Here is a 22,983-nt window from a genome sequence, read left to right as displayed (position 1 = left end):
CATGTGTAGAGACCCTGGTGATACTACCAGCAAAGTTTCATGTTGTTTCGAGACTTCTTACTGTTTTAAACAGAGAGATTTTGATGCTATCGTAAAAGTGCCCGTAGCACTCCCATTGAAAATGAGTTTGACCCGAAAACTAAAATGCAGTAAATCTTAAAAATGCCTTAATTCTGCTTTTATATGAAGGTTTGACTCGGGTACATTCACAAAAAAAGCCTAGGTTGCATTTTGGAGAGTTTCGCTTTATTGTTGGTGAAATGTTGTTGATCCAGTCGTGACTCCGACCACGACCCTCCTCATGTGGATGCTAAAGGGTTTGACATGAAGTTCACTGCGGTTAGATGAACTCTGTTTGTCGACCTCGCCGTCCAAAAACAAGGAGCAGATGAAGACAGTTGAATCCAGTTCTCACACTTCTGCTCTTGTGTTTGTGTTGTTGGACAGACGGAGCGGAGAGACTCGACCCTCCCGACTCTTTACATTCACAGTATTTTCTCCTCCAGCGCCGCGTTTCAACACTGAAGCTCGACAGCCTCGCTGTGCACCTCGCTGCTGAAATATGATTTGACGACTGCTGCTCTAACGGTATATTCCCAGCTGACAAACGTTCCAATTATACCACATTTAGCTTTCACTATTTTTCACAGTACAACACGGAGCTGCTGTCTATTATTATCCAGGATCTTAATTGGGTTTTGTTTCATGCACAAGGTTTTTTTTTTCTCTCCTGGAAGTCACATGAAGGTCTTTTAGAGTTCAGACGGCCGACTGTGGCGTCACGATATCGGACACACAGTAATGAAGCAGCAGAAGAAGAAACAGTGTTGCCTTCAGGGTCTCGATCCCTAAGGTTAAAACCAGACTTGCCTTCAGCGCTTTTTCACTCTCGTCCACCTACGCAGCTTCTTCTAAACACAGCAGACAGTTGTTTGGGTCGATACCACTCACACTGATGAATGACACCTTCACTGGTCATTTACCACAGTTTTATTTACCATATATTATAATGTAACATCTTGTAAAAAGCACACACATGTAGATATATGAGTGCACAGTCCGATAAGTTGTTGAAGAACACGGTTAAAAACAGAAACCATTAAGTACAGGAGAGATTTCAATGGATGGTGAAAAGTGAGTGTCTCAACTCCCAGTGAGATCTGTTTATTCTTCATGTGTTTATCTCTGCAGCGCCGTTAAATTAATTACGTGATAAACATCACAAATCATCCAGGAAATCAAAAGTCACCATTTAAATTATACTTACTGCCGGCGAGATGTGTAAGCTGTACATTTTATACGACAATTACTTATTTTCTGACTTGTTTCTCTCGTCGTTGGTAATTTTCATTTGGTGGGACTCGTTTCTTGGGATGGAAACTTCTGGCGGGACTCGAGCTAGAGAGAAAACCTCCGACTGATAGCGTGATTGAAAAAAAAAAAGCAGCAGAAAACCTTTTAGCTCGGCTGATCCTCCACTTGTTCTGCCACTCAGTTGCTTATCATGCTGTTCTCCTGCTCTGTTTATAGCATCTTGCATTTGATTAATTCACCTGACGCAGCAGAGAGGCGCCTCAGATGAGGAGAAGTCGAGGAAAAATGTTTAATAAGATTAAAAAAAGAACATCTTTAAATTATTATCCTTAACACTCTTGGGGAGGCCGAGCAGAACCTGGAGAGTCATGCTGCTGTTCAGCCTCCTTCTCTAATTGAGGACACTGTGGGTCAGGTAGGTCAGAAGCTCGCTAATCAATACTGCTGCACCCCCTTTTTATTTCCACCGAGAAATATTTTCATTTTCATTACCCTGGCTCCAGGACGCTCTGCAGCAGATTAATTGTCTCTTTTGCTTCTTTACCAGACCCAGTTTCCTCCAACATAGCCTCCTTTTTCATCCGAGTGCTCCACCGGTTCTGTGCGGCAGACATACAGTACAGTAATTTGGACACGGAGCCTCACAGTGTCCTCCAGCTCACTGGTGAAAGGAGTGGGTCTGGGGGCAGGGCAGCACAGGCTCAGAGGGGAGGGCGGCCATTAGCCCCGGGTGGTATTTGGCCGGCCCCGGAGCTCTCGGCGCCTGAGTTGGGGGCTCCATGCCCATGTCGAGGCGCAGTGACAGGTGGGCATGGCAGTAATCCAGAACCGACGGCTCACACCTGTACAACGCCAGAGCACTCAGCTGCCGCGGAATCTAGACACAAGCAGGAAGCAGAGGAGGGAGAGGAGAGAAGAACAGAAGCACACTTGAACCTTTTAAATCAGTCCAAAAAACCCCCCCAACATTTGATTCACTCAGAATATTTGGAATTGGCTTAATTTACTTCATGCAGTCGTGGCACAGCGCTGCCATTAATGCAGCCTTGGCTGCTGCTATAGTGTGTTCGCCCCAAGACCTCAAATCTGTGGCGCTCAAACACCCACTTTCAGCCGGAGTGATTTATATGCAAGATGAAAGCCTTAAGCAAGAGTGCACACATATTTTCTGCCCTCTTTTAAATGGAGTCAAGGCTCCATTTAGAAGAGAGTGCTTATTACATTACAAGCACTTTGCTGATTCAAAGACCTCTCTTAGTTTTATGTGCTAGTGTGGTCTGAATTATGTCAATTAAAAGGCATAAAGCCGCGTCGTGGTCTGTGCGATATTGATATTAACATTCTGATGACTATTAATGCCGTCGCGCAAGATACGGATGCACTCATGCGTCTTCAAAATGCAGCAAGCAACAGTAACACGGTGTGAAGAAAACATTCATGTGGGATGACGCACATGCAGCACTCCAATGCACTTCAGTCAACTTCAGCATCCACACGGAGAGATATTCTGCACAATCTTCATTAGCTCTCACAGGCTGATGCAGCGTGATGAATGGCTGATAAAGGTCGAGTTGGAAGGTTGTTCTGAAGCACTTCTTGGCATATTCGTAGAAAATCTCATGACATTCAAACAGAAATCAATAAATCAAATGTTTGCAGGCCTTTAATTCATCGTCTGTACGATCAGTGACGCCATAATTGCGATAATGTAAGATAATTTGACCATTTTGCGACGCTCACATTCATCGTTGGTTCTCAGCTACGCTTTCTAAGTTCAAGGTTATTATCTGTAATGATCAGACATCACACTGAGGTGTGTTGTGTTCAAGTTGTTGCCTGGTAATTTATTTGATTAGCTTAGCTCACAGCATTAAAAACATGTTCATGTAGAATACAAACAGTTAAAGTTTTATTAACAGGCTATTCATGATTCAGAGATACTTTACTGTCATTGTACTGACGTGCAAAACAACAACACAGTGAAAAAAGTGCCACTTCTTGTCGGAAACAATATAAAAAAGATTTTAAGAATTTAATATTAAGACAGAATCCTGGGCAGAATGTCAGACTGGTGGATTTATAAACCCTCTTCCATGTGTCACAGCTATCAGCCTGTTTTGAATACGAGGTAAATAAATAAATACTTTGCCAAAGCTAGAAGTGAGCCAGTCGCACAACAACAGCAGAGATTGTTGGACTAACATGCTGAGTATCAACAATAGCCATGTTCTTTGTTTACGTTCATTATGATCATGTTTTAGTTGTGTTTTCGTACATTAGCGCGTTAGCAAGTAGCACAAAGCACACAGCACGGATCCAACAATTACAATCTGGATACAGCATTGGAGGCAGAGAACCGTTGCTCAGTGGCGCATGATGCTAAAACAGGGAATACGAATTATATAACTGTGCTCTTCTAGACTTTTCCTAATGTTACTGGACCAAAACACTCAGATTATGAAAGTGAAACGAGTCATTTCAGGGTTGGCGCTCCCAAAAAAAAGTCAAAGAACAGGATCGCTGCAGCAGCAACAGTGTTTAGCGGCTAACCCGGTTAGCACAAAGCACACACCCACAGCAGTAACTGTCGGCTATGTTGCTCGTATTAACATGCTTGTGGTATTTATTTCAGTCAAAGAGCTAACAGCTTGTTGAACGTAGCATACGAGCTGCTATGACTGTGAAGCCTCAAACCTGTTGTTGTTTTACTGGATCACAAACGGCTTGATTTGATGCAGAGATGTATTTCATCACTCTCTCTGATGAGGTCAGGCTTCACGGCGCTATCACCATTCAGACCCTTAACTCCACAATCACAGCTTACAGAAGGTCACGTCTTCCTATCAGGGAAACCGTCCGGCTCCGTTTTGCTCTTTGCTGTGATGGGAAGATTAGCTGAAAAAAACGCTCTATTGTCAAATCCAGCGGCTGAACTTTGCTCGCTTTACTTCGGAGGACTTGATAAAAAATTCATGAACAACAACGCTCCGAATGCAAAATGAGCAAATGAGTGTACTGGGGCCGCCCGGATCTGGGAGTTCTCTGCACAAATTATCAGGGGGAAAGGCTACACGCTGGTCTTGTTTTCTCCAATTATCGCAATAGTAAGAAGTCAAACATGTAAGTGGTGAAGTCAATATAGATTTGGTTGGTGGGCTCTCTCTCTCTCTCTGTGTGTACAGTGATAGTTGGCAGAGCAGTCGCAACCTTTGTCTCTGCAGCAGCTCCTCTGTGAAACTTCCACGTTGCCAGTTTATCCCGGCTCAGATCCAAAAGGTGCCATAAAATAAACCCAGCCGCAGTAACCGAGACCGTAAAAAGTCTTCTCTTTCTTTTTGTCAGATCTGCAAACACATGAACAAATAGATCTTTTAGAAAGGTAAGAGGCGTTCGCTGTGAAGGTTCTCTCACGATAAACACTATGAATAGTTCAGATTGCATAAAGAGAGTTTAAACAGTGAAGAGTCTGCGTAACATTTAGTGTTTCTGAAGGATCTGTGTCAGTCAGGAACATAAAATAGTTAAACTGTGAGAGCGACTGCCTGTTTGTTGTGTCGGGGTATTATTTTTTTTTGTTGCGCTGCTCACCGTCACTGTGCCGATTGATTTAATCCCTCTCAGAGAACCTGACACAAGCAGCGGCTCATTTTTTATCATTACGCTCAGTCTGCGGCGAATAATGCATCAACGTCAACGTTTTTGTCTGTGACGGCAATTTACTGTTTTAGAATCAGACCTTCTTCTAAACCCGAACGCTCACATTATCCATAAATCTGACAGAACGACGCAGCAGAGGCTCCAGATTGTGCCGATGTGGAGCTCATTCCGCTGCTCGAGGCCAGGCTTGGACTTTGGATGAATCTCCGACGCATATATTTCAATTTTCCAAAATGTATGCACGTATGCAAATGTTTGGGTCTAACAGATTTGTATGCTCCCAATCAGGAGGCAGATGAAGTGTATAGACACACACACACACACACACACAGTCGATCCCCCACAGCAGGTTTGGTGTTAACGTTTGTTAAAAACAACCACCTCATTCTGTGATTTTATTGCCTCCTCCTCAAACACTTAAGTCACTTTCTGCGTGTTTCCAGCTCCTCGCCTGAAGAGCGACTGCGCCTCACACAGAGAGCCCCCTCAGCTCGCGGCTCACTAACTAAGGCCGACATTTTTATTCACACGGAGCCGCTTACCATGAAATAAATTCTAATTCCTGTTTCATTGGGTCTTTAATTTTTAGTAAGGCCTCCCTCAGTATCTTTTCATCGAGCGCTGACGGTGGAATATCTGCTGCTTTTCTCTCTTAAATGTAATAAAGTCGAAGTGAAGCAGAAATTTACATTTTCCATTTCACTGGGATTTGTACCTTTTTATACTATTACATGTGGCAAATGATTTATTGTCGGGCTGGTGATAGACAACTTTTTTTCAGCTTTTTTTTTACTCATCGTTCTGGAGGAACTACTGATGGAACAGCTTCTTATAAACCTCACTGTCACTGCGATATTCAGTCTGACACCAGGCTCAACTCTTCCCACAAAAATCCGGGGATGAAATACGACTTAGAGGAAGTACGTGACCTTGTTTTCCCCGGTAACTATCCCCAGGTGATGGCTGAACAATGTGAGAGAAACTGAGCTAACACAGGAGTGAACAGACGGGGATTCACTCGATGGAGAGCGCTCGGTGTTGTCAAGTTCTGTTCTGTTCCCTCCGTTGATAAATCAAATCACAGCGTTCTCCTTAACTAAAGTAGCTGGAGACTTGTTTTAAAACGTAAAAAATAACCTTAAAAACACAGAAAATGGCTTCATACAGCTCGTCAGGTGAAGTTAAAGTCCCAGAGATTCCAAACTGATTTGAAAAAACGTTATAAGCATTATGGATGAACAATGATCAACTTTTCTCCAAAAATTAGTTAATGTAAACTGAGGAGAAGGCTCAATTGACCACAGCTGTCTGTCTATAATATAGTGCTCCGATCCGGTTTTGCAGTGCCGCAGTTATAGGTGTGTGTTATAAAAAACAACACAAAGTGTTCCCGAATGAAGGATTACTAGAAGAGCTTGTGTTTGTCTCTTTTTTGAGATTTGTGTGCTGGTGTCAACATGGAGTGTTTTATTTTGATAAGTAACCGGATGTAGTTTGTTATTTTGGCACTTATTTTGGAGACGCAACGCAGCAGAGACGTATCCAGTGGAAACTGGCCACGGAGTTCGTTTCGCCATTGTTCGCTGAAAGTGAAAACTTCTCCTTCAGCGTTCGGTACAACTTTCGGACCCTCCCCCTCCACACATTAGCCACTTACAGTGCCATTCCCTGCCCATCTCACACACATTGGCCTGCCAGCTGTCATTCTAACTCCCAGATTCACCTGCTCGCAGTCTGGAGCCCGATACGATTTGTGGACGAAACGATAGGATGGGCTAAGGCACCACCCAAAACAGGGCTAACCTCGCCACTAGTCGTCACTGAAATGAGGTCCCTAGATGTCTCATCCACACCCCAAAGATCACAAATTGATCGTGATTTACATCCTTTTGTAGGCGCAAATCTTGTAGCTGTAGCATTAACCACGTCTGAGGAGGGTGCACGACCTCGACTGCACGTCAAGGGTGGAAAAAACATCTATTCAGATCAATTTGGGGTCTCGTCGCTTCTGAGGAACTGAGGACAGCAAAGTGGTTTTGATGTGAAGCTCCAGAATTATTTTGCCGAGTTCAAAACTTCACGCGCAGTCTGTAGATAATGACTGAACTTCCAATGTTGTCACAGTTTTTACCTTAAGAACAAGAAGCCGTCTCATTGTAGAAAAACAGCACGATCAGACGTTTCTAACTTAATCCTGTATTAATGCCGTGGACATCCGGGGCCTGGCCACATGAATCCATCACAACATGGAGAGAAAACAGACAGAAGGTATTTCTGTCCATTACATTTGTTTCTTTCCATCCTGCAGTCTTACATTTGTCTGTCAGGACAAGACACAAAGCTGCAGAAGATGAAAGATATTTAATGTGGTTAGTGGGAGACCGCCTACAATGAATCCTCTTTTATTCCTTCACAACAGAAACTTCGAGCAAATATCTGATCAGATGTACTTTCATTATTTCTCTCTGTGTTTTAACTGAACTGGCCCCGGCTGCACTCGCCTTCGCCAAGCTGCCTGAAAGAGCACGAGGAGACGAGAATAAGCTTCGCTTGTTGAAACTAATTGATTATGAAAATAGTTGTTATATGCCGTCCTAATTAATTCTGTGAATTAATTAAAGTGGGAGTGAGACGGCAGTTAAACAGTCGTGGGTAGTGAAAGTGTGAAGCGGTGGAAACTGGGATCTCACACTTACAGTATGAATGTAAAGTCATGTCTGCTGGCTCACGCTCATATAGAATATTTAAGACCTGTGGGAAAGGCGTGCAGTTTGTCGAACATCCATTATATTATGATCTAGTTGTGGTGACGATCCTGCAGATTATGTGCCGTGTGGGTGCGATCAGTATTTTGCGGATGGACGACCCTCCGCTGCGTCGGCACCCTGCTGCTCTGCCAGATTGACCTCAATCAAGTGAAGGATTTTCTATAATGCAGAGGTTTGCAGTCCGTCTCAACACATGCTAGTGCAGTGCTCTGAGTTGGATGCTAATGCTACCATGCTAACATGTTAAAAATGACAAGAGAGGATGTCGTTCACTGTGCAGACTGCAGCAACGTGATTGTGATTGTGGACTGTTTTGATCTGTACGTCTGGCTCCCTCGTGTCGTTGGGTTTACAGTTAGATGTCTAAAATGAGGTATTTCCATGTTTTGTCACTTCACATGTGAATTCTGAAGCTCTTCATGTGTTAAAAACAGTTAGCGGTTGCTAACAAGTGTCTGACTGAGACTACAGAGGTCGTCAGGGACATTAAACGGAGACTCATCTACTCACTAGTCCGTCTTTACAGGCCCACTTTAGTTACACACTGTTCTAACTCTGACTTTACAACTTGTACATCGATCAGTTTACAGAAAACCTGGATAGTAATCGTGCAGTAAGACCCTTAGTGATGGTGACGTTGAAGTCATGTGACCGTGATGTCGTCTGTTTGTAGGCTAACATTAGCTTTAACATTAGCCAAAATCCAATCCAGTGATCCTGCAGGCTTTCGGGAGGAGAGCCGAGTCGATACTCACTCGACAATGACAAAACAAACATGTGCAGCTGGTTTAAAGTTCACCGTGTTCAACATCTTAGGTTAGCTTGTAAGTTAATAACATTTTCTAATTAGCTCTGAACACAAAGTCCAGCTGAGGCTCATGTGAACGTCATCAGCTCTGCAGATTTTACGTTTCCAAATTTTCTACGTTTTGGATAAATCAGGAGAAACCAGTAGATCAATATCCTGTGAATCCTCTGCTGAACCACCAGAGCAGCTTCTGCTTTCTGCGTCTTTATTATTTATTCATTATTCTGTAGCAGTCTGAGGAATTATGACAGAAACGCCATTAAACAATCTCGTGTTGCATTTTAGCAACATTTTTAATTCCTACAGCTTCATAATGTCTTTCAATTAGCCGGTAAATTATTGCGCCTTGTTTATTTCTTTTGAGGTGGAACCACTAAACAGCTTTTCTGATCCACTGATGGGCTCTCTGGATAAGAACACTTCCTAATTACTTCAACACAACATTTAAAATAGCAAAACAAAGTCAATTAAGTTAATGTCAGCTCTCTTTGGAGAGGTAATGAAGTCTTGATTCAGGTGAGAGTCATTTCATCTGAATAAATGTTTTTGCATATTCTGCAGCAGGTCAACAAAAACACCGTCTTGCATTTTAAAGCTGCTCCGTCGCCGCCTTCTCTCGGCTCTCCATGAATCAGATCAGGTTTTAATATCGGCATCTCTGAAGCAGCAAACAAAAACAGGATCAGTTTCACGTCTTAGCACAGAAGAATAGAATGAAAGCCTCTCTGGCCAAGCAGGCAGAGCGAGCGCTCAGGTTTAATCAGGAATATTGAGGAAACGCTGGCTGTTATGGTCGCAGCTCTCAGAGAGGTGACTCATTGGCTAGCATCGCTTGGAGAGCTGCCAGCAGAGCCGCTTAGAGCCGATCGCTGCATACACACAGCCTGAGGCGCCATCACCATCCCACCTCAACTCTAACAGCCCAGGAAAGGCCTCTCCAAACCAGCTGTGCATGACACAACCGCAGAAATATAAGAAGAATTCAAAATCCCTTGATTACAATAGCTACCTCAGAATAGCTTCGCTTCCTCCTGAGAAGAGTGAGTCGTTATTCAGAGAGTCGCTGGCTGCTGGCCAAGGAAATAAAGCGAGCATCTGGCATCGGCCCGATCTTGTCTTCACGTTATGTTAACGGTTTAAACTATTGCTGTTTACCCTGAAGTCAATTTAAAATGAAGATTGTCCTTGAACACCGGCTGCTACCTGTGGAAACTACACCTCTATTACAGGTGGTGTACTCAATTACACGTGTATCCTACTGAGGTTATGATACATATCTGCTAATCTGCATCTTCCTCTCAGCTCCAATGACTCATTGTTGATCAGCGGAAACCTCCCGAGTCCAAACTGTTAGAAATGATCTGGACTTGTTTTAAGCTTCGTGTGGGAACGAGCTATTAGCACAAACAAAAGAGAGCTTTGTTGTTTTCTTAAAGGGATATTCCGGTGTAAATTTAATCCATGGTCTAAATCACCGTGAAACTGTGTTAGACTCCCTCTCGAGAGATCAAGTTAGCAGACCGCTAATTTACGGAGTTTTATCAACCTCAGAAACGACCGCACGACAACAACACACTGCAGTAAATGGATCCAAATATAAACCGCCACCAAAAAGCCACAAATAATGCTCAGAACAGCACCAAACTTCAGCAACAGTACAAATAGGGTCTCAGCACATAGTCCGGGGCATCTAACCTCCGCTAGCTTAGCTGGATTTCTATTGTGAAGCTAAAAACAGACTTCAACTCTCCTCCATCAGCTTCCGGGTCGGGGAAGTCCCGACGCGACGATTACCGAGTGCAGTTAGAAATGCTCAATTCCGTTCTTTTCCCTGTCCGCTCTCGATAATAACTGTTATAAACTGGCAGGTAAGACACATATGAACTTTGATTGCTTTTCCATGGAGTTATAATCATACATTTTCATCCATGAGCCGCGGAACTCTACTGCACTCGGTAATCGACTTGTCGGGACTTCCCGTCTACAGGAAGCTGCTGCAGAAGAGTGGTAAATTTAGTCAGCTTTTCAGTAGAAATCCAGCTAAGCTAGCGGAGGTTAGATGCCCCGGACTATGTGCTGAGACCCTATTTGTACTGGTGCTGAAGTTTGGTGCTGTTCTGAGCATTATTTGTGGCTTTTTGGTGGCGGTTTATATTTGGATCCATTTACTGCAGTGTATTGTTGTCGTGCAGTCGTTTCTGAGGTTGATAAAACTCCGTAAATTAGCTAAATTAGCTAATTCTGCTAACTTGATCTCTCGAGAGGGAGTCTAACACAGTTTCACTGTGTGTTAGACCATGGATTAAACTTACACTGGAATATCCCTTTAAGTTGTTTCATCACAGTTTAGTTGTCCGGGCGCTGATAACACATGAAGTGATGAAACAAACTCATACGTGTCATATAAATGACATAAACATGGCGAGTTGAGTCAGGCGAGCTCGGGTGCAGAGGCAGGCAGACATTTCCCGGGCGACGTGAGACGTGAGAGTGTGGTTTTCATGCACTTTTGAGTCTGCCCTCAGCAAAACATGAGCACTGAAATCCTCACCCCAGGCAACACGACAAATTATTCACCAGCAGCTCTGGTGGCCTTTTTCTGTCCAACACTGCAGAGTGTGGCACAAAATACCGGACCCAACACTGCAAAACATATCAACACCAACAATCAAATCAAACAAAATGAATTAAAAATGATGTAAAGGGTAACTTTGGTGGTGATGACAGAGAAATACAACAATCAAATAGACGATGATTTAAATATACAGTCGTTTAGACAACAGCATGACAAATACTCATAAACACAAACCTCTCAACATATAAACTGATGCATTAATGCATGTTTGAATATAAATGAATAAACTCGAAAGGCTCCCAGTCGAGTGCAAACCTCCACTGAGGCCCAACACTCTCCTTTAATCACTGTTAATTAAATAACTAAATTAACAGCCCTGTGTGAATCTAAATTAAACCTTCCGTTATTTCCCAACATAACTTCAAACTGCATCAGACTGTGCTCGCTCCCAGACGAGTACATCTGATCTCTATCAGCAGGATCCATACGTCATTCTGTCCTGTCTCCTGGACCCGTCCCTTCGTCTGGAACCTTAACCGGGTTCTGTTCTGTGCTGAGACCCGACCTGACAGACAACAACCAGACGGACAACGGAGGGAAATCGTATCCTCCTTGGTTGAAGCGAGCAGCTTAACTGTTGGATAAATCCCAGCTAGTATTTCCCCCCGTTGTCAGTCTTTATTCTAAGCTAAGCTAAAATAAGCTAAGCTAAGCTAAAATAAGCTAAGCTAATCTAAGCAACTGTAACTGTTGTTGTAGCTTCATATTTACCGTGCAGACGTGACGGTGGTGCTGCAGCTCGTGCTGAACGCAGATGAAACGAGACTTACTTCACAGTCAGATTATCGTCTCCAGCATGTTATTAAAAAGACTTTAACACAGAAACAAGTTTTCAGCTTTCTGCTTTGTTGTTTCTTCCAAATAAGAGGATTCATAATTCTCTTTAATCCGTGAGCGTTTGTTATCTCTGACTGTTTTTGCTTTGTTGTCTTTTAAATGCACTTCCAACGTTTGCTTGATGTCCTGACGTCGTACTTTAACGTCTCCTCGCGTCTCGGAGCCGCCGCGTGTCTGAACGCTGCCGTGTAAATAAACCTGCCTCGTCTGTTATTGATTATGGAGATGTGTTGTATCTGAATGTCTCTGCTCATCGTCTTCACTCGCTGGATGGAGAGTTTCACTACAGACTGCCGTTCTCTTACTCATCACTGAGTATCGATGCTTTGCTTTTGGTACACTGGCGTGTTTTTATTTACAAAGCTGCTGCTGAGAGACTTTCTGTTTACTGTTCATCTCTTTCAAACATGAAATGTGGACGGAACAGTCCACAGACATCTACAGACTGAACTGAAACATCAGAATATTGTACGACTGAACAACTTTTAGCTTTTGTGAAATCCATTAAGTCCAAGTTTTCTGTTTTTCTGTCTTCTCTGATGCTGGAATTTCTTGAATAAAATCGATATTCGATACCATTTTCTATAACACGGGAAAATCTGAGCCAACTTTGAGAGCAAACAACTTCAGATTTGTATTAAAAGATAAATATAGGACGGCTTGCACACTGTATTTTGACAACAAAAGCATTTAAGTTAATTTTTACGTCTGAAAGAGGCAGAAGCATGTGGGCGCGACACTCGAGCTGCTATTTTGACAGATATTGACGATATAATTCAGTGTCATTGAAAAACTAGTGAACTCATGATGATGTGGTGTTTCTTTCGGCTTCTGCCCCCCAAAATACATCTTTTATTACATGTGGAGAAGAAGCTGTGTGGACCAGAGCATCTCTGCAGCGCTGCAGACACATCGGACCTGCAGGAAATAACTGCAGCCCTACAACTCGCTGTCAAGACCACAGCTACTCGTGTATTAAAACTGCAAGAAATAAATATTTAATCATCTCCAAATTTGATGTTTATCAATATTTCGAGGCCACCTTGTTCCCTTTTTAAAGAGATCTGTGACTGCAGTCGTATTAACCTGATTAAATGAGGGCTTAATGTCATGAACGTTTTTTGATATCAAGATTTATTCATTTATTATTATTTTCTATGTGGTTTTGATCATTTTATATGATGAGTCTTCTGATGTAGTGAGCGTAGGAGTGAGTGAAGTGAAGATGTCACTTTCAATAACGGCACAAATCAAATCTCTTTATAAAAAAAAGCATTAACCCTGATATGAAGAGGGAGATTACCGACTGAAGTTTTAAAATAATCCCTCAGTAAATGTGTCAGATTGTATCTTGATTTGATTTTTCTCCCGCTCTAATTTATCCTCTCGAGATTCCTCATGCGATGTCAAAAAACGCTCCTTTAATATCTGAAACTTTCACTTGTCACATGCAACGAGCTCTCTGGCAAATCCAGTGTTTTATAACAAAGATTCAATTAAACCCTCCGCTGAAGGGAACAATGACACACACTCTTGTGACACAACACGCGGCAATTCACTCCGACTCCCGAGCTATTAGCTTTGGATCGCTAATAAAAAAACATCCACATAGGTGGTCCCCCCTCCGCTCTGCTCTGAATGTAGGTCAAGCTGCTGCTAAATGATTCCCAATTAGGTTATAGGCAGCTGCACCATGCCAGCGTGCCGCAGACTGGCACGGGAGGCATGAGCTCTCATTGGCATATTAACAACATCCTCCGCCTCCGAAGCTGTGCTGCTGCTCTCTGTCAGCTGGATAATTCACTCAGTGGTCAACGCTGCGGCGAGAGAGCCCAGACAAGCCTCCATTATCATCGCTGTCTATTAGGCTACACACTCATGGAGATGCTGAATGGCATGCTAATGGCCGCGGACCCCCCGGCCCTGATTGTTGCTCAGAGGGGATAAATTGAAAAATGACTTCGGGGTGATTGACACGGACACGACGCTGAAAAAACAATCAGCCAGTAAACTTAATTAACTGAGAGCAAACTGTGGGAGAAAAACACATTCACATATTGTGTCGTGTCCATGTTCAGTATTATGAGAGTTGTGAGGCTCAAGCTCGTTCATGATTATTACATTTCCAGCACTCGTGTCCGTCTGAACAGAGATACAGAGGTTGAAAACAGGACAACCCTTCCAAGACACGACCGGATGTTTCCGACATGCCGCCAGCAGAAGAAGGTGGACCCGACGGCAAGAGACGGCACATAAGCCACAGGAAGAGGATGAGTGAACAGCAGGCTCGGGCAAACACAAAGACCGGACTTAAATACAGACTGAAATAATGAGGTGATGCGTCGCAGGTGGAGAGAGGCGGAGAAACACAGGTGAGGGTAATGAGAGGGGGAAGCGAGAGAGCAGGACCGGAGCTGATAGGCCGGGAACAACACTGCGAACACGGCCGGGCTGATGAAGGAAATGCAGAGCAGGTGGGAAACAGAGACAAACCCGTGAAAGTACACAGAAACGACAGCAGCTTGACATTTATCTGACTGCTGCAGGGCCTTTTCAAAACACAGATGATCTGGTAACTTGAGGAGTCCACTGAGCCTCCTGAACGGCTCACAGCCTGATCGTGTCAGATATTTTTGATGATTTAAAATCAGGATGATCTGATGTCGGAGGCGACCCGGAGCTGCTGATGTGCTGCCTAGCAACGGTTCACATTCAAGCCCTTGAGGCTAACGTTAGCTAACACAGGACTGTTGACAGAAACGTAAAATGTCACCTCCAGTTCTCTCTGGAGGAAACAAAACCTGCGCTGACCTTCTGCTGTTGTTTATTTCTCGCTGCAGCAGGTTGTTGCACCACGCTAGTCTCCCTTTTGTTTACGTCTGCTTCCCCATGAGATCATGTGAGAAGGATCACATGTGGACAAGAGGCGGTGTGGATCATACAGCGGCACCAGATATAAAACAAGACACAGGTCCAATAAAATCTGGAAGAGCTGCAAGATTAAATAAATGTATCTCTATTAAAGTTTGCACGCTCTGTTGGCCGCACGACACGGAAGATTCAGACAAGTTTAAACTCAGAAAGTCGAACTTTTTGGGGTTTCAAGCATCACTGAGCTGCTTTAATAGGAACGAACGGGGCTCCACCTCCGACACTGAGTCCAGGTTGCATGATGGGCGTCCCTTAGATGTTCTTGAGACGATAGGACGTCTGCACAGTGAAACACAATATTTAATAAATCACAGACAGCGGACCACGAGCGGTGTCCTTGTGAGGCCAGCAGAGGAAAATAATTGACATCCGTAAGTTGTATATAGTCTCAACACTGCATGTGCTGGAATTCCAGAAAGATGATCTTCTGCTGACTTTAATATTCACCATGTAATTACATTTCTATTTGAAAAGCGCTTCGCATTTGTCAAAATAACCATAATCCTTCAGATGTGGGGATTTATCTCCTTCTAATGCTGCTCATCCCATTTTCTGCTCATCAATGTTGGCAGAGCACGCCGAGATTTACTGTTATTTACTGGACGGACAATTTATGAGTTGCTATGGAGTCTCTCCTGATGTATAGAGATATAAGTGCCCTGAATATGGACGCCAAGAAATATGGACGCATAGATTAATCCTGATTCAACGGGAGGCACGTACAGTAAAATGTGAGCTACTGTGTTTGGTTTCATTCTCCCTCGCTGACTGTTTTTCTCTTTACACTCCCACACACATTCCTGAGTGCACACACACACACACACACACACACAGAGTGACTATGTGCTGAGGCTGCTTGTCAAAACAGTCATTAAATGCCTCAATCCGGAAAAAACGAAAAATACATGGTTTGGAAGGTCACCGTTGTTTACTCGTAGCTGCGACGGCATCATCATGCTTTTGTCGCTCTTTCACATTTATTTATAAAGCTTCACAGTTAATTCACGTTACACGCACATGTCAAGCAGAAGAGCTCTGTGACATGCATCGTACTGAAGGTCTGAATGTTTCTGTCCTTGATAATCTTCACGACAAGAGAAATAAATCTTCTGCGTTCAGACATGGAGATAATCTAATTTGACAGAATGCCAGATGTTCCACTGACATGATGTACAACATGGAACGTACGGATTTCTCTTCGCTCTCTTTTTGTTATCTGTGAATCAACAGAGTTTTTATTTGATTTGGTGACATTAAACCAACTCTGCTTCCAAGGGACGGATATCATTATGTGTTTTTTGGCCTTGAATTGTCCAACAAAGACTCAACTTTGAAAATTAACCACAATATTTTGGTAACGCATCCCAGAGCTGCTGATGTGCTGCCAAGCAACGGTTCATGTTCAAGCCCTTGAGGATAACGTTAGCTAACACACTTCTGTTGACAGAAACTCAAAATGTCACCTCCAGTTCTCTCTGGAGGAAACAAAACCTGCGCTGACCTTCTGCTTTTGTTTATTTCTCACTGCAGCAGGTTGTTGCACCACGCTAGTCTCCATTTTGTTTACGTCTGCTTCCCCATGAGATCATGAGAGAAGGATCACATGTGTACAAGAGGCGGTGTGGATCATACAGCAACAGTTGTCACGATATAAGACAAGACACAGGTCCAATAAAGTCTGGAAAGTCTAGAAGAGCTGCAAGATTAAATAAATGTATCTCTATTAAAGTTTGCACGCTCTGTTGGCCGCACGACACGGAAGATTCAGACAAGTTTAAACTCAGAAAGTCAAACTTTTTGGGGTTTCAAGCATCACTGGGAACGAACAGGGCTCCATCTAATGGGACATTAAACCAAATCTGCTTCGAAGGGACGGATATAATTATATGTTAATTGTCCAACAAAGACTCAACTATGAAAATTAACAACAATATTTTGGTAATTTTCACAGTTAATGATCAGAAAACATTGCACTAACTGTACAAACTCCTGACTGTCGGTGAATTCATCTGTGCTGTTAAACCACACTCGTTCATACTGTAATCACTGTAATCAATACTTTAATATCTATAATGAATCACACGACTATTTGTTTGAATGTTAGAGAATAAAGCCACAGACTGAAGGAACCAGACTTGACTTCATCATTTCACATCATTACATCATATACAACTTAATGTTTAACATCATGTGATTGATCACGCTGATCCATATTACTTCTGTATTACTGCTTTTCAATACCACTGACAATATTACCTTTTATCTACTTTAATTAATAGTTGGTTAACTCTAATTCTATAAGCTGCAGGTTTTTGCATGAACCACTTAAACACGTTATATTTTTTTATATTACTTTACGTCACTTTACGTCACATCACTTTACGTCACATCACTTTATGTTACGCCACATCACGTTACTTTACGTCACATTATGTTACGTTACATCACATAACGCCGCTTTGTTATGTCACGTTGCGTTATTTTACGTCACATTATGTTACGTTACATCACTTAATATCACTTTGTTCTGCCATGTTGCGTTACTTTACGTCACTTTATGTTACGTTACATCACATAACGTCACTTTGTTACGTCACGTCGCGTTATTTTAACGTCACATTATGTTACGTTACATCACTTAATATCACTTTGTTCCGCCACGTTGCGTTACTTTACGTCACATCACTTTATGTTAGGCCACATCACATTATGTTACGTTACATCACTTTACTTCACGTCACTTTGTTACTTTACGTCACATTATGTTACGTTACATCACTTTACGTCACGTTACATCATATCATGTTACGTTACTTTAAGTTGTTTTTTTATCTGAAGCCAGAAGACTGAACAATTTATGAATATCTCCTAACTTGAGTTGGAACTATTCGACTATCTTGCAAAGCAAACAAAGTCTTCCCGTCTCTAAATGCTCAGATACAATTAAGTGTTTAACATTAACTGCATTTTACTGTCGCAGGTTTGTGAAAAGGGATTAAAACTCTTCTAACATCCTCAGTATGACTCGTCTCATTGCAACATTTGGAAGAAACCAAAATTTGCCGGGAGAGGGGTGTGTGGCAATCTACTATCTACGATATACTCCATATTATTATCAAATAATACTCGTAAAAATATATAAATTCAATTATCAGCCACCTCTGCAGGTCCCTTCAGCTCGACGGAGCTTTTCAGCATCTGTTCATTGTTCGTTGTTCTGGTTCTTTGGACTATTCACGTTTGGTTTATTCTCGTCCCACTCAAAGACAAACTTTCTCCAGTAAAAACTTTTTCTCATCACGAAACTGCAGACAGAAGCTGTCAGAGTCTAGCTGCCGATGGTTGTGACAAATCAAGAGCTAAAGAGTCGAACGTTTCCCTCAGGAGCGAGTAGAAACCAGAAACAGAATTAAAATAAACATGACTCTGAACTGCTCTGCTAATATTGCTGCTGATAAATAAGCAAGTCTCATGACTCGAGGGTGAACATGTCAGTGTTGTGTCTGTAGATTTCTCTGCTGTCTCTAATTAGGTTAATATAAATAGTTGCATAAACAAATCATAGTAGAAGATATATAAAGCCATCTGAGGTATTTCCTGGACTTATTTTTTGACTTTCTCACCACAATGAGAGAAGTTTCTCCCAGAGATAAACTCAGTCACACTGAAAAGAAAAGACTTAAAGGAACTCAGTGTGCCCGTTTCAATCTATTTCATCCTCTAATGGATCTCTGGAGTTTATCAGCCTTACTTTGGTCCAGATGAGATCCTGAGCTAATGTTGCACATCACAGATAATTTAAGAAGTATAGGTTTCAGAAAAAGATATGAAAGAGTAGACAGACAGACGTGTTTAATGGATATGGTAATGATACAATCACCTCGGTTCAGACTGAATGCTCACTGATTGTGTGGCTGACTGATTCAGGGAAAGTTTGGCGGTGTGTTTGTGCGATGGGAAGATTTTACAGACGGTGTAGAGTTGGAGACTTCTGAGGGAACGCTGCCGATACGCAGGAGCTCCTGTGCATCACGGATATGCTAATTTGCGCCACACGGCTTATTTAAATTGTCCAATTAAAGTGATTGTGTTTGGCAGTTCATAACTAAACATTATGTGCAAAGGATCAGTGCAAGTTTGGGGTTAATTTGAGGATTAAAGGTAAAAAAATAGAGCGAGGATCGGGGACGGGGTTTAGGATTAGGATGGGGTTGGGATAAACCTAAACTCAGCTGTGGGGGCTTCGTCAGGCTGCTGTAATCCTCCCGCCGGCCTTTTCACCGCAACTTTTCTGGTTTCCTTCCACTCTTTTCTTTTTTGTTGTGTTGGCAGTCAAGCTAACAAGCTGTGTGCTAATTAAGGAAGACTGTGACAAATACCTGAACAGCACCTAGCGCAGGTACTCTAATTAGTCAAGTGCGAACTGTTCCCCGGTTACATTTCCTCTCCAGGCCTATATTTAGAAGAAGAAGAAAAAGAAGGAAGTTCTGCATCTGAATCATTCTGAAGTTGCGGTTGAAGGATGCTTTCCAGTCTGGTTCTGGTTTTGAAACTTTTGTCCTACTTTGACAGTTATGGGAAATATGAAATCCAAAATTGGGAAATGAGCGGTGTGGTTGAGGAGGGAAAGGATGAAGCAGCAGCCAATGTTGAGTTTGATTGGCTCAACTCTCCTTCAGCCTCAAACCAAAGCACAAATCCAAAGAACTTAAACCTGCATTAACTTGATTGTTTGCACGCTGAACAAGCTGTAAACACATCCTCTCACAACCAGCCGACTTCCTGTCTTGTAATCGGGAGTCTTGCAGTTGTCGTGGTTGCGATTTGAGCGAGAGGAGGCGTCAGAGATGTCACACAGGAAGGAGAACCAAATTGTTTTCGGCGCTGATTTGCAAAAGGAGACGAGGAAGAAGAAAGAAAGAGGACGTGTGTGAGAGGACGGATTAGGAAGCGCGAGCAGCGAGGATTATATCTGCTCATATTGTGGTTCAGCGAGGACGACGCGGTTACAAACACTGAGAAGCTGGTGTGTATCGCTGTCGTCGTGCCCACGCCGTACAGATATATCTACGTGATAAGAGTTCACAGAGCTGCTGCGTACGACAGCAGAGCGGAGAGGGAGAGGCGCGTCGATCCGTCTGCGACTCGAGCAGATATTTAGCAGACAGGATGGCGTCTTTGAACAGTGTCTCACACGGTGATCATGAGTGGGTTATGATCTACCTCTGATCTGTGACAAGTAGGAGATCAGGGTTCAAATCCTGCGATGTGATCTGAGCTTAACTTGTCACCAGTTCATCCTCACAGCATCAGCGCTCACAGTCTTACGAGGCTTTTGGTTTTGTTATCGTAGATTTGTAGGCGTGTCCTCACGGGTCTCGCTGTGACTTTCCACTTCCTGTCTTTATCTGTTCTCCTTCTCCTTCCCTCATCAGCTGTCTTTCATCAGCCTCATTAGCCCCGCCCTGTTCCCCTCACCTGTGTTTCTCCACCTCTCTCCACCTGCACCTCATCCCCTCCTTAGTATTTAAATCCAGTCACTACTTCCAGTCTTTGTTGAGCTGTCTGTTGCTGCTGGTCACTTAACCTGCTCTCGTGGTTTATTGTGGAATAAACCTGATCTGCCTGCCGTCTCCTGCACTTGGTTCCACCTCGTTTGCTTTCAGTGTGACAAGACATTCTTTATTTTTAGCTCCGCTTTGGTCTCACCGGCTCCTGAGGGACACATCTCTCTCTCTGGTGGTTCCCAGCTAGCTGCCAACGACGGACACAACGATTACTTTAGTCCACGGGTCGATGCGTACTTCAGTATCTGAATCGTGGTTTTGGTTCGGGTCAGTGCATCTTTGTTTGTGCATGGAGATTACATTCCTCTTTGTTTTTGCTTCTTACCAACAAATTTACTTTTACATTTCTGGTGGCTTCTGTTTTCTGGGTGGTTGTGATGCAGATGTGTTCTCATGTTTGAAGTGTTTCCACTCAGGAAGGCGGCTCGAGTCAAGCAGCGCCTGCAGACAGTAACTTCTCTGTCCACTGTTTTTGTTCCCTCACTGTTGCATTCAACACCAAATCAAACATGTCCCCACACCTTAAGGGGCGTTCAGACAGAACGCGATAGACGCGAATTGAGCGGCAACTCTACAAATCAATGTAAATGGTGCGATGACACGGGATTCAGGTGGCAGCAGCAGCGGCGTGAATGAAGCGTCTGGAGAATCTGAAGCGACGCGAATAAAGTTGAAAATATCGAACTTTTCAGGCGGCATCACGCTGCGACATCCAATCAGCGACGAGTTCAAGCCGACGACGTCACTCACGTACAGTTGTTTACACTCAGACCAACATGGAGGAGAAGCTAATTGTAGCTGTGTGTGGGCACCGACCCGAGCTAACAGGTCCTCGAACTGGGCTCCGGTCAGCCTGAGGTACCGCTGGAACCGGTCATCATCCAGACGGAGCTCCTGGAGGAGACAGTGAAATTCCCCCAGCTCTGTGCGTCTCCGGAGGACTTCATGAACCCAGACACGACGGTGTGGAAAGAGAGCGGGTTGAGAAATACCGGTTCAAAAATGAGCGGGCAAGCGCGTTGTCTTTTTTTCAAGCGCGAACAGTCCAAAATGATCAAGCGGCGCGATACAAGCGTCTCAAGCGATTGTATTCGCGTCTGTCGCATTTGGTCTGAACGCAACTTAAAGCGAAACTCTCGCCAAAAAGCAACCGAGGCTTTATTTGGGATTGAATATGAGTCAAACCTTCGTGTGAAAGCATAATTACGACGAAAGAGGCACTTTTAGGATTTACCGTAGTTTCGTTTTTTTGTCTGCCTGACGGCGATGCGCAGGAGCACAGCAGCCAGCGTGAGTAGTTCAAAAACCTTCTTTTTAGTAAACTCTGTGTACACAAACAATGTTCTCAATGCTCTTGTTCATGTGTAGAGACCCTGGTGATACTATGAGCAAAGTTTCATGTTGTGTCGAGCCTTCTTAGTGTTCTAAAAATAGCGATTTTGATGCTAGCATGTCTTGCCCCATGCACTCCCGTTCAAAATTAACGTGCCCAAAACCGAAACTACGGTAAATCTTAAGGTTTGACTCATATTCAATCCCAAATAAAGCCTTGGTTGCTTTTTGGCGAGAGTTTCACTTTAAGACCTCCAGCTGTCTCTCCACGCCGCTCGCCGTGCTATCCGCCACGTTCCCTGCGATTCTCTCCTTCTGCAGCGCCACCTCCAGTGTCATCCCGTTATTAACATCGGTCACTAACAGAAGGAGGTGTTCTCTGATTCCCCACCAACCTGCTCAAAATTTAACTGCAAAAGTGAAAAATCTGCAAACTTTAAGCGCGTATTGAAGGTTAGCCACATTAATCAGCCTGCTGCACGCAGACACAGTGAAGATGTGGGCTGTAAAAAACGTTTCTGTGGGTCCATCACTACGAGCTACACTTTCCAGGTAACACACATGCATCGTTCACACGGAGGAAAGTCCATTTCAGATGCAAATTATTAATTAAATCCCAGAATCTTTTTACCACCTACAGTAAAACCTGTCTGCAGGGGACGTTTCAGACCATTCTGAAAACGGCTGACTTTGTGGAGCATGACAGAGGTTCAGTAATACCTTTAATCCATCTGAGGGCTCAGGACCGAGGCAACACGACAAACCAGTTTGGCTGATGATGTATAACCGAATATTGAAATAAGGGGATTTCCATTATACTCTTATCGGCGTCGCATGTGTTAAAGCGGCGAACGAGGCAAAGCGGGAAAAAAGGCAACAGCAGCTAAAACAATCTGAGCATTTAACATTTCAGATGACAGATTAAGATTGTACTCCACTTCATGTTGATGTCACAGAGGACGATCCAGCATGCTGTTGTGCCATCGCTCCATCCGCCAGAGTACAGGCTTCTAACTCCTGTCCAGTTTCCATGGTGATAACTCTAAAGAATAGGCTGTATGTCTGAATGCTGCGGAAGGCTGCATGTGTGTGCGTGCAACATGATATTTTATATGCTCTTTCATTACGTGAATA

General features: G+C 43.4%; 1 protein-coding gene across 2 annotated transcripts in view; it reads right to left on the bottom strand.

Annotated features, from left to right (window-relative positions):
• Nucleotides 1-972: 972 nt before the first annotated feature.
• Nucleotides 973-22,983, bottom strand: part of LOC115581462 (leucine-rich repeat transmembrane neuronal protein 4) — a 64,038-nt gene continuing 42,027 nt past the window's right edge. Inside the window, exon 3 of one of the 2 annotated variants that reach the window (XM_030416549.1) lies at nucleotides 973-2,191. In XM_030416549.1, the coding sequence (XP_030272409.1) occupies nucleotides 1,973-2,191 (219 nt within the window). In that variant the 3' untranslated portion in view covers nucleotides 973-1,972. The remainder of the gene's footprint in view (nucleotides 2,192-22,983) is intronic. The other variant, XM_030416550.1, reaches the window with a different exon arrangement.

This window comes from Sparus aurata, chromosome 5 (assembly GCF_900880675.1).
Source record: "Sparus aurata chromosome 5, fSpaAur1.1, whole genome shotgun sequence".
Classification (NCBI taxonomy): domain Eukaryota; kingdom Metazoa; phylum Chordata; class Actinopteri; order Spariformes; family Sparidae; genus Sparus; species Sparus aurata.
This window is presented reverse-complemented; position numbering and strand designations above follow the sequence as displayed.